Source organism: Anolis carolinensis, unplaced genomic scaffold (assembly GCF_035594765.1).
Source record: "Anolis carolinensis isolate JA03-04 unplaced genomic scaffold, rAnoCar3.1.pri scaffold_12, whole genome shotgun sequence".
Classification (NCBI taxonomy): Eukaryota; Metazoa; Chordata; class Lepidosauria; order Squamata; family Dactyloidae; genus Anolis; species Anolis carolinensis.
In genome coordinates, this window is record NW_026943823.1 from 4834755 (window position 1) to 4861176 (window position 26422).

General features: G+C 39.1%; 2 protein-coding genes across 8 annotated transcripts in view; one reads left to right on the forward strand and one right to left on the reverse strand.

The window, feature by feature from the left end:
- pcdh11x (protocadherin 11 X-linked) overlaps positions 1–22003 on the forward strand; it is a 514120-nt gene extending 492117 nt beyond the window's left edge. For all 3 annotated transcript variants that reach the window (XM_062963876.1, XM_062963875.1, XM_062963877.1), the window contains one exon: positions 21285–22003. In XM_062963876.1, the coding sequence (XP_062819946.1) occupies positions 21285–21676 (392 nt within the window). In that variant the 3' untranslated portion in view covers positions 21677–22003. The remainder of the gene's footprint in view (positions 1–21284) is intronic.
- Positions 1–26422, reverse strand: part of LOC134294064 (uncharacterized) — a 92856-nt gene that overhangs the window by 28611 nt on the left and 37823 nt on the right. The gene's annotated exons all lie outside the window — the stretch shown is intronic.

The window sequence follows — 26422 nt, forward strand, 5'->3', positions numbered from 1 at the left end:
AGATCTACCAACCAAAAGTGGCCAGTTTGGAGCCTGGTCAGGGTGAGCACTTGACCGTCAAGCCCAGCTCACTGTTTACCTAAGCAGTTCAAAAACAGCTTAGAGCGGTAAGTAGAGAAACTAGGTACCACTAATTAGTAAGGGAGGTATTTTACTACACCATAAAAAACAAGACCAGAAATGTGATGACCAAGTGGAAGGAGGAAGTCCTGATGGCTCTTCATCATAGAGAATCTGTGACTGAATCTGAGCTCAACCTCCACGGCATTGAAACTGGATTTTGAGACAACATAACATATATACTCGAGTATAAGCAGAACCTAATATAAGCCAAGGCACCTAATTTTACCACAAAAAAACTGGGATAACTTATTGACCCTAGTAAAAGCCGAGGGTGGGAAATGAAGCAGCTACTGGTAAATTTCAAAATGAAAATAGATACCAATAAAATTGCATTAATCGAGGCATCAATCGGTTAAATAATGTATATATATATAGATATAGATATATGGGTACATGGATCTATATGTATATAGCATTTGCAAGGACCTGCAAACATATGAGGGGAAAATTCATTTATAAAATTAATGTCTATAGATACAGATATATAAGTACATAGGGATTGCAAATGCATAAAGGGGTTAATGCTTATATATCTGTAGGAGATATTAACAAATATTTCAGGGGAAAATGTTTTTATAAGATTAATGGATACAGTAGAGTCTCATCCAACACTCGCTTATCCAACGTTCTGGATTATCCAATGCATTTTTGTAGTCAATGTTTTCAATATATCGTGATATTTTGGTGCTAAATTCATAAATACAGTAATTACTACACAGCATTGCTGTGTATTGAACTACTTTTTCTGTCAAATTCTGTATAATTTGTAAAATCATAACCTAATTTGATGTTTAATAGGCTTTTCCTTAATCTCTCCTTATTATCCAACATATTCGCTTATCCAACGTTTTGTCAGCCCGTTTACGTTGGATAAGCGAGACTCTACTGTATAAAATTAATATATATAGATAGATACAGATCTATAAGTACATAGGGATTGCAAATGCATAAAAGGGGTTAATGCTTATATATCTGTAGGAGAGATTAACAAATATTTCAGGGGAAAATGTTTTTATGAGATTAATGGATATATAGTTTGCTTCTTCCTGACTTGCAAGGGCTTCTTTCCTTTTCAAAACATTCCCTTGGTTAAGAGCGAGGGAGGCTTTGGAAAACACACTGATAAGGGAGGGCAAGAGAGAAACTTATTATATATTGCAAGCAATGGCCTCCAGATTCTGTTGCCTGGCCCTGAAATTGACCCCATTATAAGCCGGGGGAGGCTTTTTCAGCTCAAAAAAAAGGGCTGAAAAACTCAGCTTGTGTTTGAGTATATACGGTACCTCCTTTCTGTCTGTTCTGTTTGTCCTGTCTGTCCAAACAGCATTGAATGTTTGCTATGTATGTGTACTGTCATCCGCCGGAAGTCCCCTTGGGGAGATAGGGCGGAATATAAAGAAAGTATTATTATTATTTTATTATGACACAGCAAACAAGATAGTTATGCTGGATTTTGTATCACAAAATCACAAGTCGAACACTTCCCAAGTGCCTAGGACTGTGTGATGTATTTTCGGATGATGCATGCAGATCCCAGTAGGGTGGCCTTTTGCAGTTGGCAGATCGTGATTTTGTCAATGTCTATTGTTTCCAAATGCCGGCTGAGATCTTTTGGCATGGCACCCAATGTGCCGAACACCACCGGGACCACCTGTACTGGTTTCTGCCAGAGTCTTTTAAGTTCAATCTTAAGGTCCTGATAGCGGCTGAGTTTTTCCTGTTGTTTTTCATCAATGCAACTGTCACCTGGGATGGCAACATCAATGATCCAAACCTTTTTCTTCTCCACAACTGTGATGTCTGGTGTGTTGTGTTCCAGAAGTTTGTCAGTCTGGATTCGGAAGTCCCACAGTATCTTTGCATGCTCATTTTCCAATACTTTTGCAGGTTTGTGATCCCACCAGTTTGCTGCTGGGAGGTGGTACTTGAGGCATAAGTTCCAATGAATCATTTGGGCCACATAGTTGTGCCTCTGTTTGTAGTCTGTCTGTGCGATTTTCTTACAGCAGCTGAGGATATGATCCATGGTTTTGTCGGTTTCCTTGCACAGTCTGCATTTTGGGTCATCAGCTGATTTTTCGAGCTTGGCCTTAATTGCCTTTGTTCTGATGACTTGCTCCTGGGCTGCAAGGATCAGGCCTTTTGTCTCTTTCTTCAGGGTCCCATTTGTGAGCCATAGCCAGGTCTTCTTCTTATCAGCTTTTCCTTCAATTTTGTCAAGGAACAAATATAAAGAAATTATTATTATTATTATTATTATTATTATTATTTGGGTAATTGTTGAATTCCCCCATGACATGCTTCCAGGCAAGCTGGTGAACTGTGCACTACACGATGCTACATGTTCCATTTCTTGTTTTACTGTGTCTTGCTTCCCATGATTCCTGCTTCTCAAATGTTGCACAGCCTTGGACTTTCACCTCTGAGCATGTCAACATCTGACGTCTTTTTGGCTTGAATCCAGTGGCAACATTAACCACAGCACTATTTGTCTATTTGTGTTTTATTTCCAAACTGTCAGACTATTTCCCTCCTGAAGTTCTCGGTGTCATTAGCTTGGTATGAACAACATACATATATGAGTGCATATCTTGTATATGTTTGCATTAATGGGAATGCTTAAATAATATTCTGTTCGTATTTTGATATAAAACAAACTGCTTTTCTAAGAACAATATAGTACAATCAGCTCAGCAGCATCTCAGCACTCTTTTCTTTTTGTCCTACCTGTTCAAGTGATTGTTTGCTCTCTCACCTTCTGCTTTCAATCAGTGAGTCCACGGTGTCTTTGATAGACAAAGTATGGAGTCGTGTCTTTTTTTCTTTACACATTCAGTGGATCTCAATTTCTCATTCCATCTGAATTGTAGGGAGAAGGTCTTTATTTCTCGCATCAATCCTCCAGATGAAAGGTGACGTAAAACCATTGTTCTGTGCAGCTCTTTGAGCATCAAGCTTTAAAGACCGGATGGACAAAAATAGTGGAAATGTGCATATATATATATATATATATATATATATATATATATATATATAAGCTGTGCCCGGCCACGCGTTGCTGTGGCGAAGTATGGTGGAATGGGAAATAAACTATTGAGGAATTGGTGGTAGTTAAGGTAAAGGGTAAAGGTTTTACCTTACATTAAGTCCATTATAAATGGGTTATATAGCTGTGTGGAAGGGCCTTGAGTCTACGCTGCCATATAATCCAGTTCAAATCAGATAATCTGTATTTTATAGGCAGTGTGGAAGAGGCCTAAGTGAGGCCTAACTCTGCCTGTCCCCTGGGCTGAGTAGGTTGCTAGGAGACCAAGTGGGCGGAGCTTAGCCTTCTAACTGGCAGCAATTGGATAAAAACAATTATTCCTCTCCCTCTAATTAGGACTTTATTTTTCTTTTCTTTTTGTTGTATGAACGTAGAGGCATGGATGAGGGGTTGTGCTGCCAAGTTTAGTGTTTCTGGGATGTGTAGTTTTGTTGTTTTGTCCTAGGCCAAAATTTCATTACTCTTTTATATATATAGATTAGATATATATAAAGGGATGGGACTTTGAATATGTGGGTTTGAGTTCTTCTTCATGGTCTCTGTGCCTCACATAATTGGGATCTCATGCACACAGAGATCAATCGTGGAATGTTTCAAACCTGAGCAGCTTTCTGGTGTTAGCCTCACCCTCCTAGACTCCACTATATATGTAGCACCAAATCTGGTTCCTCCAGTTCCTTTTTGTCCATCTAAAGCGGTGATTCCCAAAGTGGGCACTACTACGCTGAGCTGGTGAACTTGCGGACCAAAAGGTCCCAGGTTCAAATCCCGGGAGCGGAATGAGCACCCGCTGTCAGCCCCAGCTCCTGCCAACCTAGCAGTTCGAAAACATGTCAATGTGAGTAGATCAATAGGTACCGCTCCTGTGGGAAGGTAATGGTGCTCCATGCAGTCATGCCAGCCACATGACCTTGGAGGTGTCTATGGACAACGCCGGCTCTTCGGCTTAGAAATGGAGATGAGCACCAACCCCAAGAGTCGGTCACGACTGGACTTAACGTCCGGGGAAACCTTTACTATTGGTATAAATATGGAAATAAATAAAATAATAATGCAATTATAAAATTTAATAAAAACACATATAAAGTGTAAATTTAAAAGTCACTATTATATAAAATAAAACATAGCCAAAATTACCTAAAACTAAAGGAGAGACATTGGAAATGGTTGCCAAAGCTGTATGCCAAAAGGGAGATGCAAAAGTATAACAAAGGTGAAGACTGCCATAAAACATTTGCTCCGGTGCCTATTAGAACTTTTCTAAGTAATGCTGCCCCAAGGCAAATGCATGTTCAATATCTAAATGTTAAAATAGTCTCCCCGTATGCCCCGCTCGATGATTAATTTTACATGGGATCACCTTCCAGATTCCAGTTCAAGGGAGGGCATCTCTCCCGTGTAAAATAAAAAGAGCCTCTTTGGTTTGAAGCACGGAGCGAGAGGCCGAGCCAACACCTTTCAAAGGAGGGTTCACTCCAGGCTCCGCTAACTAACGTGTATACAAAAAGAAACAACAAATGGATTTACATTATATGCTACGCGGATGCTCCTCTTCTATGTCATTAAGGCAAGACAGCCAGCAAAGGGATGCTCCCGAATCCAGAAAGGTATGGACATTAAAATTTCAAGAGACATCTCACGCTGTCTCAGAGTACAAATAGAAAGACGAGTAATGGAAATTTTCTTACTTAATCAAAAGTGAGAGATAATGCATCTGAAATCAGAACCTTCAAGAAATGGGAACAAGTGCAGTATTGGAGCTGACAAAAATCCTCGGGCCCAGCATTGCAGGAATAATGTTCAAAATAAGATACCTTTTTGAAAAAAGCTTTGTTGCAGGGAATAGTGTTCCAGAAGCATTCTCTCCTGACGTTTTGCCCGCGTCTGTGGCGGGCGTCCTCGGAGGTTGTGGGGTCTATTGGAGGCTAGGCAAGTGGGGTTTATGTGTCTGTGGGATGATGTCCAGGGTGGGAGAAAGAATGAGGCAAGTGTGAATGTTGCAATTGATCACCTTGATTAGCATAATATATATTATATATTAAATGTAATATTACTACCGGTAATAATATTACCATATAATGATATAGTACAATATAGTAATTTAATGCTTATACTGTGCTATGCTAATAATATATTGTATGTACATTTGATTTGTAAGCCGCTCTGAGTCCCCTCCGTGGCGAGAAGAGCAGAATATAAATGTAGTCAATAAATAATAAATACAGTGAGAAGGTCATCGTAAACTGATGCTACCTAACAACCAATGATATGCAATGCAAATAGAAAGTCAACCCAACTGATTTATTATGGTGGAAGAGCCATAAGGTAAAGGTAAAGGTTTTCCCATGATATTAAGTCAATTCAAGTCCGACTCTGGGGGTTGGTGCACATCTCCATTTCTAAGCCAAAGAGCCGGCGTTGTCCGTAGACACCTCCAAGGTCATGTGGCCATTATGAGCGCCGTTACCTTCCCACCGGAGCGGTACCTATTGATCTACTCACAGTTACATGTTTTCAAACCGCTAGGTTGGCAGGAGCTGGGGCTAACAGCGGGAGCTCACCCCACTCCCCAGATTCGAATCACCAACTAAACTATTATGGTGGAAGAGCCATAAACTGATCATATTAAGAAGCAGACTGCAATGGTGATTACTCAGTAATAGCAGGATGAGTGTCTACCTCGACTTTTTCTTTACCTTTTATGTGCAAGAAAAAAGTCAGTTCTTCTAAACTAGATGAAAACAAAATCCCTCAATTCCTGAGATCTTTCTCACAAATGGCAAATTTTCCAATATACTTGAGTATAAGTCAAATTTTACAGTCCTTTTTAGGGCTGAAAAAGTCCCCCTTGGCTTATACTCAAGCGAGGGTCCTGGCAGGCATTTATTCGGCTCGGCTTATACTCGAGTATATAGGTAATCAGCGTTGGACAGTCTCATCTTATTACAGTCTTATTATTTTCTCAAATTACAGTTTTATGAAAATATTCAAAAATATTTAACCTATTGATACCTCAATTAATGTAATTTTATTAGTATCTATTTTAACAGTAGCTGCTGCATTTCCTACCCTCATCTTATACTTGAGTCATTAATTTTTCCCAGTTTTTTATGGTAAAATTAGGTGCCTTGGCTTGTATTTGGGTCGGCTTATACTTGAGCATATACGGTATTCATTCTTGCTCTCAGGAATGAAAATTATGAAGGCACACATCTGCAACCTTTGAGTTCTTTGTGTACAGCTTATTTTCCCTCATTTGCAAACCCAAGCAGGGTTTCCTTATCTTATGTGTAACTTTCCCTAGAATGTAAGTAAATTGTGGATTAAAGCACATATAGTTCAGGATTTCTCTTTCGTATCATAAGAAAGGTCCTGTATGTGTTCTTCCTGATTTTCTAGATTATATATATGCATGTGTAGGGGTTGTATATCAATGTCAACTTAATATATTTTGGTCTGGTTTCCAAAGGAATTCATTAAAATTAGAGGAGTCGTGAGAAATATAGGTATTGGTTTACTAACAAAGGCTTTGATTAAGTCGTCAACTTTAATTAAGAAGAGGTAGAGAATATCCACAGAAGTCCATTGAAGTCTGCTGCCAATGTCATCTCATTTCTACTAATTTACTTGAGTCCAATTCTAAAATGACCTTTATTAAAGTAATTGATTAACTCTTTGTGGTTAACACGTTTTTGCTTTTTCTTCCCCCAGACTTTCAGCCTCTATTATAGGATTATTAATGACTGCAAAAGGCAACTCATGCTTGTTACATTAGCATACATGTTAGCATGTAAATTACAAATAGACAAAAGCTTAGAATCAATGCAACGTATTGATTGTTACAGTTCAAGGGTCTCTTTAATTTACTCCAAATCCATTTAGCATAGAGCCTACCGAGCATAGTGTTGCTTTATGTGCTGCAAAGGGGCAAAAAAAAAATCGACACTTTTAAGAGCAAACTAGACCAGAATCGAATGTTATTTCTGAGATTCCTCTTATTTTTTCCAAATATAATTACCGTAAATAGGTTTAGAACATTTTAAAATATATACCTGCTAACCAGATATTGTCGGATTCCAACTCCTAGCAGTTGTTGCCAACTTAATCGATAAGGAAAGGTGATAGGAGTTACACTCTTGGTTTGGTTTAAACTGAATTAAATTGTGAGATAGGGTCCAGACTGAGGTAATAATAATAATAATAGTACAGTAGAGTCTCACTTATCCAACATAAACGGGCCGGCAGAACGTTGGATAAGCGAATATGTTGGATAATAAGGAGGCATTAAGGAAAAGCCTATTAAACATCAAATTAGGTTATGATTTTACAAATGAAGCACCAAAACATCATGTTAGACAACAAATTTGGCAGAAAAAGTAGTTCAATACGCAGTAATGCTATGTAGTAATTACTATATTTATGAATTTAGCACCAAAATGTCACAATATATTGAAAACATTGACTACAAAAATGCGTTGGATAATCCAGAATGTTTGGATAAGCGAGTGTTGGATAAGTGAGACTCTACAGTAACAGAATGCTAGATATTAGGCATGTGCATTTGATAAAAAATGGTACAAAAGTACTTACAAAATTTTCACTTCATTTCGAAATTATTTCTAAAGTTTCACTAGTGAAAATTTTGTTACTATAACAAGACTAACAAAATTGGGTTCTTATTTCATTAATAGTAATTGCGCATGCGCATAATAATGCAATAATCACGGTCACTGGGGAAACTTCAAGGGGTTCTCTCTCGCTCATTTTTATAGCTATCATGATAAAACTTGCTACAGTGGTAGAATACATTCACTATTCTTAGCCCACCAAAAATTCATAATGTTTTGTTGATCCACTAATTTTTGGGGGATTTTCAAAGTTTTTATTTGAAACGGATAGCGATTCACCCGAAATGCACAAGACTACAGGTCAAAATGAATTTTGGTGAGCTCTTAAAATTTGTGTATTAGAAAATGTGGAATGAAGGGAGAAAGAGCCGTTCTCTGGGAAGATAATATTCTGCATCCCAAAGTCTTCCTGCTAAGTTTTCAAGCTAATATAAAAGGAAGGAAGGAAGGAAGGAAGGAAGGAAGGAAGGAAGGAAGGAAGGAAGGAAGGAAGGAAGGAAGGAAGACGAAAAGGCAGACAGACAAAAAGAAGAGAAGAATAAAAGAAAGAATTGAAACTCACCTAATCTACCTTCCATTAATATATTTAATTTGTTGACACCTATTAATTTTGCATGAATGCATGATCTTTTAATGAGATTTTTCAAGGTTTTTGTTGGAGGGCAAAGATCTTGCCTCTTTCCTTTATATATTTCCCCTTCCTTTCCTAGAAGTAATGGCAAGTCAATGTGATGCAGTGGTTTGAACAATTGGACTACTAGGACTCTGGAGAACCAGGTTTAACATTTTCACTTATTCATAGAGCAGAAGCTGGGGCTAACACTAGGTGCTCACCCCGCTCCCCAGATTCGAATCACCAACTTTTCGGTCAGCAAGCTCAGCCACTTAGAAGTTTAACCCGCTGCACCACTGGAGGTTGAATCCGTGGTTGAATCCATTTAAAATGTGCTGCTCTTTATACATACACTTATTTGGGATTGGCATTTCTTTTTTTCTTCTGGCAGGAAAGACAACTAAGAGTTATTTTTTCTTTCTGTTGCAATATAACAGAATATTTTCAAAGCTTAATTGGAGTCAAGATTTCAATTCATTGTCGTGCGATTTAGTGAAGTGCTTTGAGTTTCCTTTTGAGATTTAAATACACGCCGAAGGAAACCTAGGGAAATATATTTCCATGTGACATCACAAAGAATGACGTTGAAGTCCTTATTTTTGGACCGCAAAAACTTCAAATCAATCACTTTTAAAATAGACGCATGCGTTTCAGGGCTTGCTTTATTTGACAAAGTCTACATGGAATTCCATATTTCAGAGACGATCTGCCATCAAATAGAGGGTTAGCTCAGCTTTATTATCCAGCGTTCTTCATGAAAAGAGCAGAGGAACCCATGCAAAAGGCACAAGCAAAGCCTGCTTTTTTGGGTCATAGCTTCTAAAATCTTCCCTACAGCATGATCAGTAACCAGGCTCGATGAAAGATTTTGGGCGATTTCATGCAAGAATGATTGAAGTGAACATCTAAAACAGGACTAATCTTACGCTAAAGGTTTCACATACTTCCTGTAATAAAAATCTACAATTATAATAATTATAATATTCAGTGGCCTGCCCTATGTTAACAGTAATTACCGTATATACTCAAGTATAAGCCGACCCGAATATAAGCCGAGGCACCTAATTTTACCACAAAAATAACTGGGAAAACATTGACTCCAGTATAAGCCGAGGGTGGTAAATTTCAGAAATAAAAATAGATACCAATAAAATTACGTTAATTGAGGCATCAGTAGGTTAAATGTTTTTGAATATTTACATAAAGCTCAAATTTAAGGTAAGACGGTCCAACTCTGATCAAATTATTATTCTCATCTTCTTCAATGTCAATGTGCTTATGTATCCTTTTAATGATAATAGAGTAATACAGGAGCTATTGATTACTCACATTTGCATGTTTTCAAACCGCTAGGTTGGCAGAAGCTGAGGCTAACAATGGGTGCTCACTCCACTCCCCGGATTTGAACTGCCAACCATTTGGTCAGCAAGTTCAACAGCTCAGTGCTTTAATCCGCTGCACCACCAGGGGCTCCATATATATATATATATATATATATATATATATATATATATATATATATATATGTATGCTTGGGGATCTGAGTTGCAATTGTCTCTGGAAATGAGTGAAGATACTGCAAATCCCATCTTCTGTGGCATGTTTGGTCCAGATCCATCCGTATTTGGGTTTACAGTGTGGTTTATTAGGCGAACTACAACTCCCCCAAACCAAGGTGAATTTTCCTCAAATTCTTTTTGCTGTTAAGCTGAATTTCCAGGAACATTTTGTTAACTATATTAAGGCCAATCATATCTTCCTCCCATCTTTGCAAACACTCAGAAGGTCAATGTTGTAAATATGATGACTAATGTCTGGGGTGTTGTGTGGTTTCCAGGCTGTGAGGCTGTGTTCCAGCAGCATGTTATCCTGACATTTCTCCTGCATCTGCAGCTGCCATCACAACATCCCAATACCCACTTGCAATACGCAACCACAACAACCGTTTGCATGCATGTAGAGAAGCCTTGCTCATGTAAATGAAAGCTCTGCCATGCTTCTGGCGAGTCTTGATTAAATAAATAATTAAACTTAAATGTATCCTCATCAGTTTAAATTGGTGCTAATTGGTTCTTATATGCTTGGTTAATGAGTGAATGGAACAATTATGCAATTGTTAAAGGGGATATAAAGGCCTTTCTACAGTAGCCAGAGTTACCTTCATTTGGCTAAGCAGCTTTGAGTTAATTAGCCTTTGTTTTGCTCCTAAAGTGCCAATTTAACTTGCCTTTTTTCCCGAAATAGCCAGATTGGAGTCCAGTCAACAAGCCATTGTGAGCAAGAATGTCATTATTTCTGCTCCAGGTTCCCTTTCATTTAAACAGCATGCTGTCCCCCCATTTCATGGTTGCAAAGCTGTGTAATTTACTGCTACTAGGGACCTTAATGTAAATTAAATGTCCAACAGTGAACAACAGCACTGTTTTAGCGTGTGGTCAAATGTGCATTGAAACAGGCATGCACTAGCAATAATGTACTGGAATTTATTGTATTGGAATGACACACTTCTAGTGGTTTGTTTTTTTTTTACTTTTTTCCAAACCAAGGAATATATTAAGAGTAAAAGTAAAGTTTTTTCCCCTGACTTTAAGTCTAGTTGTGTCCAACTTTGGGGTTTGGTGCTCATCTCCATTTCTAAGCTGAAGAGCGGGTGTTGTCCATAGACACCTCCAACGTCATGTGGCTGGCATGACTGCATGGAGTGCTGTTACCTTCCTGCCAGAGCGGTACCTATTAATCTACTCACATTTGCATGTTTTCGAACTGCTAGGTTGGCAGAAGCTGGGGCTAACAGCAGGTGCTCACTCCGCTTCCCAGATTCGAACCTGCGACCTTTCAGTCCACAAGTTCAGCAGCTCAGCGGTTTAACACGCTGCACCACCAGGGGCTCCTTAAAGAATACATTAAGCATGCACATATAATAATAATAATAATAATAATAATAATAATAATAATAATAAAACTTTATTTATATACCGCCCTATTTCCCGGATGGGACTCAGGGCGGTTTCCAATCATAAAAACAACACAAACATTACATAGCAACATAACAACACGTAATTAAGCAAAGTAAAATACAGTAGAGTCTCACTTATCTAACATAAACGGGCCGGCAGAACGTTGGATAAGCGAATATGTTGGATAATAAGGAGGGATTAAGAAAAGCCTATTAAACATCAAATTAGGTTATGATTTTACAAATGAAGCACCAAAACATCATGTTATATCACAAATTTGACAGAAAAAGTAGTTCAATACACAGTAATGCTATGTAGAAATTACTGTATTTACGAACTTGGCACCAAAATATCACGATGTATTGAAAACACTGACTACAAAAAAGCGTTGGATAATCCAGAACGTTGGATAAGCGAGTGTTGGATAAGTGAGACTCTACTGTAATACAATTATAGCAATAAATAACATTTACTATAATATACTATAATTGAGTTAAGTTTTAAAATACATTAAGTATGCACATATACAGTAGAGTCTCACTTATCCAACATAAACGGGCCGGCAGAATGTCGGATAAGCGAATATGTTGGATAATAAGGAGTGGTTAAGGAAAAACCTATTACATTATGATTTTACAAATTAAGCACCAAAACATCATGTTTTACAACAAATTTGACAGAAAAAGCAGTTCAATACTCCGTAATGTTATGTAGTAATTACTGTATTTACAAACTTAGCACCAAAACTTCACAATGTATTGAAAAGACTGACTACAAAAACATCTATATATATAAAAGAGTGATGGAATCCTGGTGACCGACAAAACAACAAAACAAAAGGCCCCCCAACCTCGAAATTTGACAACATAACCCATCATCCACGCCTCCAGGTTGATACAACAAAAAGAAAAGAAAAATAAAGTCCCAATTAGAGGGAGAGGAATAATTGTTTTTATCCAATTGCTGCTAGTTAGAAGGCTAAGCTCCGCCCACTTGGTCTCCTAGCAACCCACTCAGCGCAGGGGACAGGCAGAGTTAGGCCTCACTTAGGCAGCTTCTGCCAACCCTAGAGTTCAAAACATGCAAATGAGAGTACATGAATAGGTACTGCTCTGGCGGGAAGGTAACGGCGCTCCATGCAGTCATATCACATGACCTTGGAGGAGTCTACGGACAACGCCAGCTCTTCGGCTTTGAAATGGAGATGACCACCAACCCCTAAAGTCAGACACGACTGAACTTAATGTCAGGGAAAAACCTTTACCCTTTACCAATTCCTCAATACTTTATTTCCCATACCACCATAATTGGCCATAGCAACACGTGGCCGGGGACAGCTAGTTGACTACTAAAAGGCAGACTGCCTTGGAGAATCCAGAACACTGGATAAGTAAATGTTGGACAAGTGAGACTTTAGTGTAATAAAATTAAGTTTTAAACTGTAACAGTGATATTCTTAAGAATTGCTACTAGTGGCAACTTTGTGGGCTTGACTTCACGATCTTGCAAACTTAGTTGGATTCCTTGGTTGAGTCCATCTGCCTGTAAGGTTTCCTTTTTTCCCCTCCTGAGTAGCATTATCCACTTTCCTAATGAGTCATGTCATCTCGTAAAATGCCCACGTCCCTGCGAGTAGGTGGTTCTAATCTGATTTGGTACACAAGCTGCTTTGGATTGTGGCCAGGATCCTTTTAGTGACATATGTAGGCAAATTATGCCTGCGTGTTCTTTTTGGCGATTGAAGGAGGAGGTATTTATCCATTTAAAGGTCAGAGGAGAGAAGTGAAAGGCTGTGTAAAGTGTTCTGTCAGCAAATGACTGAAAGGGACAGGATTCTTTTTTTTATGCTTGGAACCAACTTTCATTGAAACAGACAAACCAAGAACTCTTACAATCCATTAGGTACCCATTTCCTTGACTTTTCCCCTTTTGCCAGAATTCACAAAGCACAGGGTTGTTGTATGTTTTCCGGGGTGTATGGCCATGTTCTAGAAGTATTCTCTCCTGACGTTTCACCCACACCTATGGCAGGCATCCTCAGAGGTTGAGAGGTATGGAAAAACTAAGCAACGAATGTTTATATATATCTGTGGGAAGTCCAGGGTGAGGGAAGAACTCTTGTCAGTTGGAGGCCAGCATAAATGTTCCAGTTAATCACCCTAATTTGCATTGAATGGCTAGGCTACATCTACTAGCTACTTTCTGCCTGGGGGCATTCTTTGTTAACTGCCCCTAGTTCCCATGTCTCTAGAACATGGCCATACAGCCCGGAAAACATACAACAACCCTGTGATCCCGGCCATGAAAGCCTTTGACAAATCACAAAGCACAGGTTGGACTCTCTTCTTCATCTTCTTGTAAAGTCCCCCCAAAAATTCATCTATCTCTGGGCTTTGGAAGGTGTCACTCCTAAAAAGTCAAAGTCTCCAAAACTTTCCCCCAGGATTCACATCATAAGGTCTTTTTTAAGGCCTTCAAAAAGTCCAAAGTAAGCTCGTAGGAACCCTTGGGATCCTGGATCTACGAGGGCTATCCAGAAAGTAGATTACATTTTGGAATTAAAAAATGAACAAAGTATAGGAGAAAACATTTACCATATGCAGTTGAAAGCCAGACCCAAATACCACTTCTCAACATAGTCCCCATTGAGATCTAGGCGATAAAAGAGTTTGGAAAGTCCTTCCCCACCAAACTTTGCCGCTTGGCTTGCGTCCCCAACCAGGCAGGCGTCCCTTCCTGCAGCTGCGCATGTGCATGCTCTCAACTTTCTCCCATGCTCGTCCTGGATCGCTCTTCTGTTTTGCAAATGCTTGCAAGGAAGGTTATGGTGACCGTTTTTTGGGACAGGAAAGGTGTGCTTCTTGCAAAACCTTAGAAGAGCGATCCAGGATGAGCATGGGGGAAAGTTGAGCACATGCACATGCGCAGCTGCGGGAAGGGATGCCCGCCTGGTTGAGGATGCAAGCCAGGCGGCAACGTTTGGTGGGGAAGGACTTTCCAAACTCTTTTATCACTATGAGAAGTGCCTAGATTTCAATGGGGACTATGTTGAGAAGTGGTATTTGGGTCTGGCTTTCAACTGCATATGGTAAATGTTTTCTTCTATACTTTGTTCATTTTTAATTCCAAAACGTAATCTACTTTCTGGATAGTCCTTGTACATACATTCCCAGATCATGCAGTTTAGTTTGGTTCAGACTGCATTACAGACTTGGAAGCATGGGCAAACTTTGGCCCTCCCGCCGGGCACCCCACACAAAATATCTGAATATCTCACACAAAACCTCACCTGCTGCTCCTTGTCCAATCTCAGCTACCAACTGGCTATGAGAAAGTAACCTGAAGCAAAAGTCCAACGGGAGGAGGAGGATAATATCATTCCAGTGTAAAGCAGGAACTCAGACAATGTTTTGTTCTCCAGGAAGAATTAGGTATATAAACAAGAGGATAACCATCCTTGCTGGAGATTTAATTTCATTATTCATCTGCCTTTCTCTTTTATAGTTACAGAAAGAGGATGAGAGACAATCACTTTTGACTGGTTGCCTCCATTCCTCTCTCTGGTCTATAGCAAAGGCTCTAGAGCAGTGGTTCCCAACCATCTTAAGCTGCGACTCCTTAATACAGTTCCCCATGTTGTGGTGACCCCCAAACATAAAATTTTTGTTTTTACTTCCAAACAGTCATTTTGCTACTGTTATGAATCATGATGTAAATATCTGATATGCAGAGTTTATTTTCATTCACTGGACCAGATTTGGCACAAATACCCGATACACCCAAATTTGAATACTGGTAAATGATTTTGTGATTTGGGAGTTGTAGTTGCTGGGATTTATAGTTCACCTACAGTCAAAGAGTATTCTGAACAATGATAGGATTGAACCAAACTTGGCACACAGAACTCCCATGACTAACAGGAGATACTGGAAGGGTTTGGTGGGCATTGACCTTGAGTTTTGGAGCTGTAGTTCATCTACATCCAAAGAGCACTGTGGACTCAAACAATGATGGATCGGGACCAAACTTGGCACAAATACTCAATATGCTCAAATTTGAACACTTGTGGAGATTGGGGAAGATAGACCTTGACATTGGAGAGTTGTAGTTGCTAGGATTTATCGTTAACCTACAATCAAAGAGAATTCTGAACTCCACCAATGATGGAATTGAACCAAACTTGGCACACAGAACTCCACCCTGAGTCCCCATCTGGTTAAGAACGGCAGAATATAAATATTGCAAATAAATAAATAAAAGGCCATACATATACATGGTCTGCTATCAATGTTTAAAGAACAAATGTTTAAAGTTCAAAAATGAAGCAGTTAATGAAAATATAAAGAAAAACACTTAGTTATTTATACAGTGGGTTCCTGGTATCCATTGAAGCTTAGTTCCAGGACCTCTGATGCAAACCAAAGCCCATGGATGATCACATACAATGGCATAGAAGAATGATGTCCCTTATATCAAATGGCAAATAGGAATTAAAAAAACAACATTTTGAATATGTGGATTGTTGAATCTTTGGATACAGAATCTGTGGATACAGAAGACTGACTACTTTAAATCTAGCTCAACATGGTACCTTTGTTCTCAAACTCATGCTGCTTCTGTATTTCGGAGAATGCATCAAATTTCTCCATAGAATAATGTGGAGCCATTCATTAGAGCTTTTTTTGTTTAAATATTTAAGGATTCCGAGAAAAATAAATGTTCCTCACGATATTGCCAGGGGGAATTAGGATGTAATCGTTCCAAGAAACCTGCTTGGATGGCTTAACCGATCCCTCCACTGTTGTGGTGACAATGTGTGGGGAATATATTAACTTAGCCCAAATTTGGAGCAAATGTTTTCTTTATTCACGATGTAAACGAGTTCACTTATCCCATTTTTAAAAAGTAAGAATAAGTGCTTTCTAACAGCCAGGGAGTGAAAAGAAACCTGCCAAGTGCTAATATGTGTTCAGCTTGGGCCTATGATTAAAAAGCTGCAAAGCTCTGGAAACTTTAATCATGGTCTTATTTGCCTTCAAATTTATGTTCTGCTTATATGGAGAAAACTAAAATATTCATCGCAATCTGCTCCCAAAAGCGTTTGATTATTAAACTGGGGGTGAGGAGGCATTATAACAGCAACCGTTTTAGGGATTCGGCATTAAAGCATCGTGGTATCGACCTCATTAAAGCAACCCAACTCGACTTTGACTTTATTCTTCATTTTCCAGTTCCTTACATGGCTAAAACCTGTTAAATTACCTACCCAAGTGGCTACCCCAGAGTAATTCCAAGCCATCATTTCCTCACATTAGATGCCACTTCTTTCCTACACGGGAATACAACCTCTAGCAAGAAGTCAGAGCATTTCTTATGAGCTCTTGGCTGACATGAGCAGTTTAATGCTTGTCATGAGCATCACTTGTACAAGTTCCTGCAGAGCAGATAACACCGCAAAGTGTTGCTGGACCTGTTTAATAAGCAATGATTCGGCAACCGAGACGCACTTCTGGCACCGCCAGCTTCACATCCATGTATGTGCTGCGCTGGATAAATATGAAAAGTCGCACAGCAATCGCATAATTACGGCAATTTGCTTAATTATGTGCTAATTCTTGTTTACTTTAGAGTGAAATAAAAGTCTACGAAATGAAAGGTTGGATGGCACCCACCCAGAAGTGCATTTCAGCCTCTGTGAAGGTTTCGGTGCATTAAACAACGACTCCATTGAATAGCAACGGAAGAATATTACAGTAGAGTCTCACTTATCCAACATAAACGGGCCGGCAGAACGTTGGATAAGCGAATATGTTGGATAATAAGGAGAGATTAAGGAGAAGTCTATTAAACAGCAAATTAGGTTATGATTTTACAAATTACTGTATATACTCGAGTATAAGCCTAGTTTTTCAGCCCTTTTTTTAAGACTGAAAAAGCCCCCCTCGGCTTATACTCGGGTGAGGGTCCTGGTTGGCTTATATTGGGGTCAGTTTATATTTGAAAATATATGGTAGATTTATTATTTTTCTCTATTATTATTGGTATTATTACATTTATTATCTTTCTCTATTATTGTTGCTACTACAGTAGAGTCTCACTTATCCAACATAAACGGGCCAGCAGAATGTTGGATAAGTGAATATGTTGGATAATAAGGAGGGATTAAGGAAAAACCTATTAAACATCAAATTAGGTTATGATTTTACAAATTAAGCACCAAAACATCATGTTATACAACAAATTTGACAGAAAATGTAGTTCAATATGCAGTAATGCTATGTAGTAATTACTGTATTTACGAATATAGCGCCAAAATAGCACAACATTGACTACAGAAACATTGACTACTAAACGGCTGACTGCGTTGGATAATCCAGAATGTTGGATAAGCGGATGTTGGATAAGTGAGACTCCACTGTATTACATTTATTTTACTCTATTTTTATTATTATTAATAATACATTTATTATTTCACTCTGATCTTATTATTATTATTATTATTATTGCATTTATTATTTTACTCTATTTATTATTACATGTATTATTTTCCTGTATTTATTACAGTAGAGTCTCACTTATCTAACACTCGCTTATCCAACATTCTGGATTATCCAACATTCTGGATTATCCAACATTTTTGTAGTCAATGTTTTCAAAACATCGTAATATTTAGGTGCTAAATTCGTAAATACAGTAATTACAACATAACATTATTGCGTATTGAACTACTTTTTCTGTCAAATTTGTTGTATAACATGATTTTTGGTGCTTAATTTGTAAAATCATAGCCTAATTTGCTATTTAATAGGTTTTTCCTTAATCTCTCCTTATTATCCAACATATTCGCTTATCCAACGTTCTGCCGGCCCGTTTATGTTGGATAAGTGAGACTCTACTGTACTTCTCTAAAGATGACCAATCAATCATTTTTAGGCCTTTAGTATTGTTCTTCTTTAATAGATATGTCAACTAGTCCATGTCCTTTATTTCCATAATTTTATTTAACCATGTCTCTTTAATTGGTAACTTTTCTGTTTTCCATTCTTTCTGTTCATTTTTGATAACCACTTTACCAAATTTGTAAGTTTCTTCACAATTTAATGGAAACAAATTGGAAATAATTTTTTCCACAGTTCAGATGCAGAAGAGAAATTATCATATTCCTTCTTCCATAGCCAATGCAATAGATGAGATTCTTCATATTCAATATTTCATGTACTCGTTTTAAATAGAAAAAGGGGGTATCTATGAATGGTAGGTCTAACTACCATATTCAGAGTAATTTGTAAACATGGTTCTGTCAAAATACAATGGAAATAAGCCAAGCTACTTCTTAAGTATTCATGAATCATCCTGAGCCATTTCCAAATTCTAATCTTTTGAAACCAAAAGCCTTTCTGCTGGTAAACATGAAAAGCAGAAATCTCCATGTCAGTGAGAATTACTGGAATTGCTGGTAAAAATGAGTAACTTACAGCAATAAAGGTAAAGGGTTTCTCCTGACATTAAGTCTAGTCGTGTCCGACTCTGGGGGTCGGTGCTCATCTCAATTTCTAAGCCGAAGAGCCGGCATTGTCCATAGACGTCTCTAGGTCATGTGGCTGGCATGACTACATGGAACATGGTTACCTTCCTGCCAGAACGGTACCTATTGATCTACTCACATTTGCATGTTTTCAAACTGCTAGGTTGGCACAAGCTGGGGCTAACAGCAGGAGCTCACTCCCCAAATCCAAACCGCCGAACATTCGGTCAACAAGTTCAGCAACTCAGCAGTTTAATCCGCTGCACCACCAGGGCTCCTATACACCAATATACTCCTTAAATCCCTAAATTTCGAGGACCGAATTCAGGAGACATGGCAGACTAAATAAGAACTTGGTTTGAGTCAGCAAAGCTGTTTTTATGATCTTGACTATTTTTAGGGATGTAAGTTTGGCTTTGCTGTGGAGGCAAATCCTGAATAGCCCAATTATTATTCAGGAAAGCATGCAGCAAATGAAAAAGAGGTCAACCAAGTATGGGAAGGTCAGGGGATTATGAAAAAGAAAGAAGTCACCACATTACTAAATTGGGCAGAGAAGATACTCAAGATATGGTACTTGGTGGATATGCAAAGCAGTGTGAACATTTCGTGTTGATGAATAGTAAAAAAAAAAGGTAAAGGTTTCCCCTGACGTTAAGTCCAGTCGTGGCTGACTCTGGGGGTTGGTGCTCATTTCCATTTCTAAGACGAAGAGCCGGTGTTGTCCGTAGACACCTCCAAGGTCATGTGGCCATTGGCATGACTGCATGGAGCGCCGTTACCTTCCCGCCGGAGCAGTACCTATTGATCTACTCACATTGGCATGTTTTCGAACTGCTAGGCTGGCAGGAGCTGGAGCTAACTCGGCTCCCTGATTTGAACCTGGGACCTTTTGGTCTGCAAGTTCAGCAGCTCAGCGCTTTAACACACTGAGCCACCACCAGGGTGTGTATGTATGTATGTATGTCTCTCTCTCTCTCTCTCTCTCTCTCTCTATATATATATATATATATATATAATTTTTATTGCTTTTCAAGTGTCATATTACAACAAAAGCGAGGAAAACAATACGGTGGGGGATAGAGTTGAGTAAGTGAAGGGGATAAGTTAGTGAAAAAGCATAGAAGATTGAGTAAGAAACGTGATAGAAAAAAGAAGAAGAAAAAAACCAAGAAAAAAAGTGAAAATAAAATAGAAAAAAATTAAAAAGGGATAACTTCCTATTGTCCCCTTGAGAAGGTTTATCATCCATATCTTCAGCGTCCATTTCAATGTCCATTTTAGTGTCCAGTTGACGTTTCCAGGTTAATTATCTGTCATAGGTAAAGGTTTCCCCTGACGTTAAATCCAGTCATATCTGACTTTGAGGTTGGTGCTCATCTCCATTTCTAAGCCAAAGAGCCGGCGTTGTCCGTAGACACCTCCAAGGTCATGTGGCCGGCATGACTGCATGGAGCGCCGTTACCTTCCTGCCAGAGCGGTACCTATTGATCTACTCACATCTGCATGTTTTCGAACTGCTAGTTTGGCAGGAGCTGGAGCTAACAGCAGGCGCTCATTCCGCTCCCGGGATTTGAACCTGGGACCTTTCGGTCTGCAAGTTCAGCAGCTCAGCGCTTTAGCACACTGCGCCACCACCAGATAGATAGATATAAATATAAAGGTACATAGAGACTGCAAAAGCTTGCAAGGTGTTAAGGCCTATATATCTGTAGGAGAGTTTAACAAATATTTCAGGGGAACATGCTTTCATAAGATTAATGAATATATATTTTCTGGGTTGTTGTATGTCTTTCGGGCTGTGTGGCCATATTCCAGAAGTATTCTCTCCTGACGTTTTGCCCACATCTATGGCAGGCATCCTCAGAGGTTGTGAAGTATGGAAAAACTAAGCAAGGACTGTTTATATATATCTGTGGGAAGTCCAGGGTGAGGGAAGGATATATATTTTTCTTCTTCCTGACTAGTAAGGGTGTCTTTCTCTTTTCAAAACATTCCCTTGATTAAGAGCAAGGGAGGCTTTCCAAAAGAAAACACACTGATAAGGGAGGGGAAGAGAGAAATAGATCACATATTGCAAGCAATTGCCTGCAGGCTAAGAGCGAGGGAGGCTTTGCAAAAGAAAACACACTGATAAGGGAGGAGAAGAGAGAAATACATCATATATTGCAAGCAATTGCCTGCAGGCTCCGTTGCTGGCCTTGACCTTGACCCGATTATAAGCCGGGAGAGGCTTTTTCCGCTCATAAAAAGGGCTGAAAAACTCGGCTTATCTTCAAGTATATACGGTAGATCTCATTTGCGGTGTCATACTCTGTCCTTGTGTCAATAATGATGATGATAGGATATTTTAGTGACTTCTAACATACTTCTCTCTTCTTCTTCTTTTAAGCAATTGAGGTGAATCTCCAAAAGGCGCTCGCCGAAGCTTCTGAAACCTGCACGCAGGAGTGTCTCATCCTTGGCCATTCTGACAATTGCTGGATGCCGCCTTCATTGACCCAGTTCCAGCAATCCAATCCTCCTCTGCCGAGCTTTGGCTTCCAGCAAGGATGGGGCCGAGGAGCCATGCCCGAAGGAAGGCACACCCTGGGGAGGCACCTTCCCAAGGATGACACCGAGAAAGGCCAAGGAGGGTGCCGGCCACAGTTCTACAACACCTGCGAAAGACTTTGCGCCAGCGAGGACCCCGTCAAAGTTATCCCTCTTGCAAACTTCCTGCCTACTCAGGCCGTCCCCGTGTCTGGAAGCAGCACCACTTTGATACATGAGCACCAGCTATAAGGGCATATTCCTGTCAAAGCGAGCTCTTTGGAGCATAAATGTGCGAGTGTATATAGTCACAGCTTGATGCAATTTTAATCCTTATGCAAACCCCTTCGGGTTTGTGAATATTTATGTATATAGAATTCTGCATTGAATCTGAAAAGCTATATCCTAAGTAACAAGATAAAGATAACTCGGCTTACTCGGCAACTAACAGTATGCATAACAATAACACAAACCACAGGTGTGGCTCTTTTCCCGATATGTTGTCATGGCACAAAATATCATTTGAAGTTTGAGATGAAGATCCACTTAAGAGACAGTAAAAGACATGAGAATTTTTCAGATCACCTCTTTTCAATTAGACCGTTGTTTTATTTATACAGACAGGTCCCAAGTTACAAACATCCGACTTACATGTGACTCATAGTTGAGACAACAGGAAGCAAGGAAAATCCAACCCAGGGAAGGGAAATCTAATTCTGAAATACAGTAGAGTCTCACTTATCCAACAATTGTTGTAGATAAAACAACAATGGGAGATAAAACAAAAGCAGGAGCTAACAACGGGAGCTCATATTGCCTTGCCAGCATGGCCATACATATACATGGTCTGATATCAATGTTTAAAGAACAACTAGTTCAAATGGGAGGCAGTTAATGTAATATAAAGAAAAACACATAGAGTCTCACTTATCCAACATAAACGGGCTGGCAAAAGGTTGGATAAGCAAATATGTTGGATAATAAGGAGGGATTAAGGAAAAGCCTATTAAACATCAAATTAGGTTATGATTTTACAAATTAAGCACCAAAACATCATGTTATACAACAAATTTGACAGGAAAAGTAGTTCAATATGCAGTAATGTTATGTTGTAATTACTGTATTTACGAATTTAGCACCAAAATATCACAATACAGTAGAGTCTCACTTATCCAACATAAACGGGCCGGCAGAATGTTGGATAACCGAATATGTTGGATAATAAGGAGAGATTAAGGAGAAGCCTGTGAAACATCAAATTAACTTATGATTTTACAAATTAAGCACCAAAACATCATGTTAGACAACAAATTTGGCAGAAAAAGAAGTTCAATATGCAGTAATGCTATGTAGTAATTACTGTATTTACGAATTTAGCACCAAAATATCATGATGTATTGAAAACATTGACTACAAAAATGTGTTGGATAATCCAGAACGTTGGATAAGCGAATGTTGGATAAGTGAGACTCTACTGTATATTGAAAACATTGACTACAAAAATGCATTGGATAATCCAGAACCTTGGATAAGTGAGTCTTGGATAAGTGAGACTCTACTATATTAACATTATTAGTACAGATAGTTGCCAATGTACAAACATCCAACTTACACGTGACTCATAGTTGAGACAACAGGAAGCGAGGAAAATCCAACCCAGGGAAGGGAAATCTAATTCTGAAATAGTTATTATAATGGGGAAAAGGGGTCTCCACTGAAGCTTTCTCACCAATTGTTATTTCCACAACATGCCAATTTTTTCAAAATTCAATTCTCACAAGGACAGAAAATGATACTAAATCTTCTAAACTGTGGCACAGACAGCAAAATAAATACCACAGGAGTGTCAACCCTTCTCTATCCTATCCAAAACTAATATATTTATATATATTTGGCTGGAGTTACACTTAAAAAATGTACCAGCTCCGACTTACATACACATTCAAATTAAGAACCTACAGAACCTATCTTGTTTGTAACTTGGAGACTGCTTGTAATTGTATTATTAGTATACACACTTTGCAGAGTCTTGAAATTCTGTGTAAGTGTATCTAAAGTATCTTCTCGGTGCAGCAATGACTTCCCTGTAAAAGGAAGTTAAGATATCAAGGGCTGCACTGTGCATTTTGCAACTCATAGTGTAAACTGCACTGTAACCTGGAGTCTGGTTTAATGATGGAGGGCAGAAATTCATTAGGAAACCTCATTAGGCAGTGATGCAATTTTCTGTATCTGTTCTCTATCATTTATTGTGCCGACCGTCACCACCATTATGCCCTGGAATGATGCTAAGTCTGGAGGATTCAAAACAGTGGCCCAAACGACGAGACATTTACTACTATTTTCACTCACAGTGGTCTTACACATACTTATCCAGAAAGGATAATTAATATACACATTTTTTACACATAGGAAATCCACATGAATTTTTTAAATGACATTCCAGAGTGCCATCTTAAAGTTGGTTAACTCAACGGGGAGTTTTGAGCATTGAGGCAACCTCTTAAAATTAAGAATGGGAATATTATTGAGTACTTCATATCCCCAATACTAACTCACAGAGCCAAGCTCTCCAGATAGAGAAGGTTCATGTTACAGATATTTGCCCTCAAAGGTAGGGGTTGATGGAGACAGCCAGAAAGAGGTGGAATAAACATGCTTCCCTATCCATGCATGATATATGGAACGTGAATCTTGAAGGTGGCTATTGTCTTTCTTTGAGCAGGAGAGAGAAACAGGGAGATGAGCTTTGAATTAGACTTGTGTGCAGATCCGTTTTAGCCATTTTTCTTCGACTTCTCCACATGGCCATAATGGCACCGGGTGTTTTTTTCACCCTAAACGGCCCACGTGGCTTCTTCCCTTCTATTTGGGAGCACATAGCACATGCTTGTCTCACCTCAGGCTAGCTTCACTTTGCTAAAGACACCAAGCCACACACAGGAAGTAGCCTTTTGTAGTTGATTTAGAAAATAGACAAAAGATAGTTCATAAAAGGTAAAGGTTCAGTTCCAGAAGATAGATACAAAATAAGGCTGTGAGCACTTAGTCCATAGAAACATAGAGCATGAAACAAGGTTCTTTTCATAGAAGCCAAAAGTCCCAGCAAACTGAATATCTCCACATGATAATACAGGAAAGCAAACTTGCTTCTGATCTAGCAATGAAGTTGCATTGACAGAGGTCTCTCTTCCAGCAGACTGTTTTAAAAGCATGACATAAAGGCATTCCTTTTCCCTTTGCCCTCCCGTTTATTAGCTATGCGAAGACTTCTCCGCAACCCTCTAAATTCCAGTCTTGTAGCCCGATCGAGATCCTCAGAGTCAAGGCCACTGAGTTCGTTACTGTTATCAGGCGGAGGCAAAGCGCTACCCTCCCTTTCTGCTTCCTGCACCTGAAATTCCTCATTAGAAACAACATCATGATTTATTCGCATGGGAACAACTCCCTGCTCTTCATTTCCCACAGCAGGAACGCTCCTATAATTCCCAGCATCAATCTTCAAATTCATCCTGAATCCCATCATTATGCACATATAACCCAGAATCCTCATCAGAGTCACACAAAGGCACATGAGAGTCTCACAAAGGCAAAGGCTGAGTCACAACACTGCTTCCTTAACCCTGTTCCTCAAACCCAAACTCCCTTGAAAGGAAGAAAGGGAAGGAGCCTAGGAATTGAAAGGTGAGCCTTGTAAGTTCCCTATCACTACCTATGGGCCGGATCTTCCCAGATCTTTCAACTGTCTAGCCAAAAACAGATTTATCCATTAGCTGATTTCTGGGAGGATCCCGAAAACGGATCTGGGTGTCCAACGAAATTTGGATACCAAAAACGGATCGCCCTCCGGCCGAATTGCACAAGCCTACTTTTAATGTTCTAGTGAATGGTTATAAATATGTCCCAGTCCACCCAAAAATAAAATAATTTCCCTTGGCAATAGGTTGGTATTCTGTAGAAAACAGCTTAGTTATTGTGATGACATGTTTCACTATGTTTCCATAACTTAATCTTCCGCACGCTAAAACTACTAGGCAAAAGAAGCGACACTTTCACTTGGTATATTCTAAAGCAAATCACTGACATTAGTCCAGTGAGAAAACCGGAAAGCACGTGTTCAATGGATGTAATTATGAATTATGGTACTCCATTCCTGTGCAACGGAATACCATAACCCAGAAATATTAGAAATACGTGACAATTCTATGTGCTTGCTTTCATATGCAATGTATTGAATAGTGAGCAGATCCTACAATGGGGAAATATATGTCTTTTTAGGTAAAACAGTCCTGATCCTCTAGCTTTTGATCCAGTCTTATCTGTTCAGTAGTCACAAGGCCTGCCTGTAACGTAAGCACCAAGCTCCAGATTTTTCACAAAAAGACAGTCATAAGGAGAAGGAAAGAACTAATTTTGAAAGAAAGAAAAACTTTTCAAGTGAAGAGAACTTCATGTAGGCTTATCAATGTAACTTATGAACAAAACTTTGTGTGTACAAATGCTGTATTATACAACTGCTTGTAAATTTATTGAAATTTTCTCATTGTCAAGAGTCCCAATGAATGCTGAGAGAACTTCTCTTCTTTATGTGCCCGGCAGGGATACGAAGCTTTATATATTGTGTTCCCATTGCTAATCTATCCACTTTGCTTTAATATGTAAAGATGATGATGATGATGATGATAGGAGAAGCTTCACTTTTAACCTTCCGATAGTATTTAATTCATGAAACTCCCCTTAAACTTATCCTGTATTTTTTTTGTAGGTCTTTAAAATGATTTGGCTAGAATATGGCATACTGGAAACCAGGTGCATGTAAAATTGTGTAGTATATTCAATGTGTTGTCATGGCCAGAATCACTGGATTGCTGTGAGTTTTCTGGTCTGTCTGGCCATGTTCCAGAAGCATTCTCTCCTGACATTTCACCCACATCTGTGGCAGACACCCTCAGAGGTTGTGAGGTCTGTTGGAAATGGGGCAGTGGGGTTTATATACCT